Below are 4,770 nucleotides of genomic sequence, written 5' to 3' on the forward strand. Positions count from 1 at the left end.
TTGCTTAGAAGGACAAATAAATTAGAGGAATAACATTAATTTCTTTAAGTTTGTGGAAATTTAACTACTCTGTACAGGATCCTGGCCAGCAGAAGGCAGTAACTGCTCAGCTTTGCAGTGTTCATCATCGCGTGCTTGCTTGCATTAGCCAGCTTCACAGTCTGGATCGACAGACTGAATTTTCAAGGTTTCAGAAGTAGTTAATAGGAAATTTATTGTTCTACATGCTCAGTTCTTTATGATTCCCCCTGAATACTGTGTTCCCTTTCTTTCTTAGGCCTAGGAGTTTTGCTTTTCATGTACAATAATACTCAGCATGTTGTTATTCTGTCACATCCTGGCCGGAGCCTTTCTGCCGTTCCTCATCCTTTCAGGAAATTGGGTTTCAGCTGAGAACATCAACTTTCACGATGTGAGACCTCCACTAGACCGTAAGTAGACAGTTACACTTTTTTTGTGCGTGCAATCGTAGCTTAACATTTTAGTTAATTGCCATATTCTTTCAATCCTTTGTTTTTTCAGTGTTTGTCTTCTTCAAAGATGAAGGATAAAAAGTTTAAAATGAAACTTTTGCTTTTCAACCCACAGCAGTTCAGTTTATTTCTAAGATTTTCTAAGTCGACTGAATGAAAACAAACAATTGTGTGCATTGCTAAATTAAAGAGTGCATGAGGGCAATGGTTTTCACATTTGAAGAGCTTTCATTATATTTTTCTGTCTCTGAAATGTCTTCCTACAGAGCAAATTATGCAGTGGGTTTCTCATAAATAATACAGAACAGATGTTTGTGTCTTTTATCTTGTTGGGGTTTTTGTAAGGGAAAGAATAGGTATGCTGTATGCAATTAATTCAAACTGAAGGTAATTAAAAACCTTGTGAGACCTGTGAAGCCAGTTGTCACTAATAGCATCATTTTTTTGCCTCTTATCTAGCATCAGAAGTGTTCTATCCCTTCATTTAAGGCGAGAAGATTTTCATGATAAGTGTCATTAAAAGTCAAGGCAGCTAGATATAATAGGAATATATGTGCATCTAGGGAAGTGTGCGTCCTAAAATAATTTATATATATTTATATAATGTAAATACGATTTTAAAAGAGTCCTCTTGATCCCTTTGTCAAAGGGTTCAGAGTTCTTCAGAGCTGCAGATCAAGATCTGAAGCTGTTTCTGAAGATGTGTTTCTTTCATCAAAGGAATCAAAAGCCATTTGAATGGAGATTGTGTTTGTGTATCTGTACAACCATCCGTGCGGATGTACTGTCGTGTGCATATATAATAAGATGTTCTCTCTTTCCCACCACTGCTTAAATGGTATTTGGGATTGTGAGAGAATGAAAACAGGGGGAGATGTTTTAAAGTTCAAGTATAGCAAAACCAGTTACAAATGTAAAAGCTTTCTACAAAACCTGTTTCCTAGGTTCTGTTTGTCTAACAGTGATGTATCACTGAATGTAAATGTACGTAATATATTTTTGAAAGTATATGTGTATACAAGCATTTACAGTATTACTTTGAATGTTTTTTTTTTTCTTCCTATTTGCAAACTTACTATATTTTAATATTTTTAAAGCCACTCCATTTCCAAACAGCTTTAAGTGCTTTACCTGTGATAACGCGGTGGACAATTACAACTGTAACAGATGGGCGGAAGATAGATGGTGTCCTGAAAGTAAGTGCGTCTGTGCTAAGGAGATTCTTGATGACAGTTTGCTTCTCCCTGACTCAGCCATCTTGTAGAAGTCTTAACTGGATAGGATCAGCGTGCCACCACAGCGGTGCCCTCAGTTATTAGTAATAGCGAGTCATACGATTTCTGCTGAGGTGAATATTTTGACTATTTCAGGAGCTCAAAGCAACAGTGAAAATTTATTTATATCTCTATATATGTATAAAACTTTTTAGAGAATAGATAACAATACATTATTAAAACAGCAATTGATACATTATTAATATATCAGCAATATACTAATTCGTTATATTTATATGTGTGTGTGTCTATGTAGCTATGTGCTTCCTAGGAATTAATTTTAATGATGCTGTTTAAAAAAACTTAGGAATTGCCTGCGTAGCCTTATTCCCTTCCTTTCAGATACCATCCCAAGATCTAATGGTCTCTCTAGTCTATAGGCTTGCCTGTGAGCAGCAAGTCCTGAATGGCTAGGGATCATAGTTGTATGAGAGCATGACAGATAAATAGAAAAGAATGGAAATATGTTTCCTCATTTTTCTTCGCAGTGATATTCACAGGAACAGTGGGAAAGGGGAAGGAGTGCACTAGAGGAATGAGGAAACATGTCTGAAACAACGAAAGCAAGAATGTGCAGCAAAAAGGAGTAGAGAATGGAAGATAAATGTGTAGACTGTAGCACTAATAAGTAGTTTAAACGATAGCAGCCTTCTGGAGGTTTGAAGGGTCAGTTAAGCTCTAAGCTTTCATCACTAATTAATTTCTTGCTAAATGGTATTTTGATCAAGTTGAAAAATGGCTTTATACAGCCCAAATAAGTCATTTCTATGGGAATATTTTGCTAAATTGTATGAAGTTTCTAAACCCTGTAAAGGAACACATACTTCATGCAACTAAACATTTTAAAATTTATTTCGTAGGTACTCAGTACTGTTTGACAGTTCATCTCTTCACAGACCATGGGAAGAGTACATCAGTCACCAAAAAATGTGCTACTGGAGAAGAATGCCATTTTGTAGGCTGCCACCATCACAGAGAAAGTGGCCACACAGTAAGCACTGCTCTGTGTATAAGAGCAGCAGATGGGTTTTCCAAGATATACTCTGCAGTGTTTAACTATAGAAATCAAATTTCTGCAACAGAAGCATGACTACCCCCTTCTTCCTACTTTCCTATTTATGCTGCTGGGTGACAGGATACGATACCAACTCCTAAAGAAACACCTGAGCTTTCTGGGGCATGGCTAGTGTGTGCACGGGCCTTGGTTTCTGAGTTTTGAGTAGGGTGCCCAGGTGGGCTATGTGACCTGCACTGGTGTTTGCCGTGCTGCAGCTCTGCCACTGGCAGCCCTTGGGCAAGCTGGGCTGGGAGTTAGGCGCTCTGGTCAAGTCTCTGCATAACAAAGTAGGATAACACAGCACAATATGCAAAGCGAGCCTGTATTTCTCCGCCAAGGCCATGCTCTTGAGCGTGATACAACTGAGATTTTTTCCCTGACAAAAAGCTAGAAGTGCTGCCTCCTCTCACCCTGGGGATGCTAGGTAAAAGTTTATCCTTCATGATCAAGCATATCCCACCAACGTGTTATTCACTGCAGTAAAGTATTATCCACTAAATTCCTTAATAGTTGAGAAGGTTAGCTATGTTATTTTTAACATGAAAGATTTCAGGCACCAAAGACGAAACAGACAACATCCATGGTAAATATAAAAGAATCCGTATGTTATCTGAATCGACTTCCATTGATTTCAACACATTTTGGTGGACTGAGGACATGAAGTAACTATGCAGACGGCCTCCTGCTGCGTTTTATGTTATAAGAGTTCTCATGCCTTTGGATTAGATAAAAATTGGCATTCGCTTGGCTTTTCCAGTAAGGAGTGTCAAGTAAGGAAAACTATTTTTCAGATTCCCTCCTGAAAATCAGCCATGCCAGTGGTTCTGTGGCACTAGAAAATTGGAAAAAGAAAGTCTGAAGTTCAGCATGCAGAGCTACGCTGAATACAAAAGCTGGAAGGGAAAAATGAATGGGAACAGAGTTTTTAGTGAGAATTTTTTAGCTTAAAAAGCGGAAACTTGAAACATTCGAATGCATGTTTTTGGCGCATGTGCTAGAAGTAGAAAGTGGTGGCAAGTTTTCTTTCTTTTCTACAATGTCAGTGAACTTCTCAGTGCAGCTAACATGGCTGTATTACATCACATCACAGTTTTGAAGCCCAGTGACAGCACTAGGTGATGAATTACCCTAGGAAGGCTGTGATGCATGATTTGGAAGAGGAGTTGTAGCATATATGCTCCCACTGCTGCTTTGGGTCGGGCTGCCGGGTGGGAGCAATTGGTCTGTTTAGCTGTAACCTTTGCAACTGGTTGAAAGAACACGTATCTCTACCCTGTGTCCAGTGATTCTCCCTTTTCTCAACAGGAATGTGTTTCTTGCTGTGAAGGCATGATTTGCAATGTCGAAATACCAACCAATCACACAAACGCAGTATTTGCTGTGTTGCATGCCCGGAGAACGTCGGATGGCAGCAGGCGGACAGTCAACGTTGCAGTGCTTCTATCAGTCATGATGATCGCGTTGTCGTGATGCAACATCTGCTTGAGAGGGTCTGCCTTTCTGTGGGCCAGAAGAAACTATGAGAAGATTGTTTCAATATGTGCAAGGAGAAATCACTGATGCTTCGTAATTACAGGACACATAAGGGGACAGTGGAAGGACAAGTGTGCATGATGGAAGTCCTTGGATATTTTAGTGACCATGCTTCATGTGGCCTGCAGTATTAAAAAACCCACCACAACCCACTGGTTGACTAGGCAGTGGGGTGAACTCAAGTTGTTATAATTCACTATTTTATGATGAAAATGCACATGTGCTTGGCATGTTTTTTGAACAGAGAAAAGTGTCTAGACAATCGCTTTCCCAGGTGAGATAAAAAGGAGCTGCTGATGGACGATGTGCCAACAGGTATCTCAATGAAACTGGTTTTAAACTGTTTTTCATTGTGCAGAAATAACACGGAGTTTCTTGTCTTGACCAACAGGTGTATTCAAGCTTATCTTTAGTTATGATTTTCATAGAGAAC

The 4,770-nt window shown here is 39.2% G+C and overlaps 1 protein-coding gene across 1 annotated transcript; it reads left to right on the forward strand.

The window, feature by feature from the left end:
• Nucleotides 1-316: 316 nt before the first annotated feature.
• On the forward strand, nt 317-4,274 carry LYPD6B (LY6/PLAUR domain containing 6B). The gene is made up of 4 exons (XM_009643425.1): nt 317-431; nt 1,571-1,669; nt 2,608-2,738; nt 4,110-4,274. The coding sequence occupies exons 1-4, from the start codon at nt 317-319 to the stop codon at nt 4,272-4,274; spliced, it is 510 nt and encodes a 169-aa protein (XP_009641720.1).
• Nucleotides 4,275-4,770: the final 496 nt, after the last annotated feature.

This window comes from Egretta garzetta, unplaced genomic scaffold (genome assembly GCF_000687185.1).
Source record: "Egretta garzetta isolate BGI_Z169 unplaced genomic scaffold, ASM68718v1 scaffold208, whole genome shotgun sequence".
Lineage (NCBI taxonomy): Eukaryota > Metazoa > Chordata > Aves > Pelecaniformes > Ardeidae > Egretta > Egretta garzetta.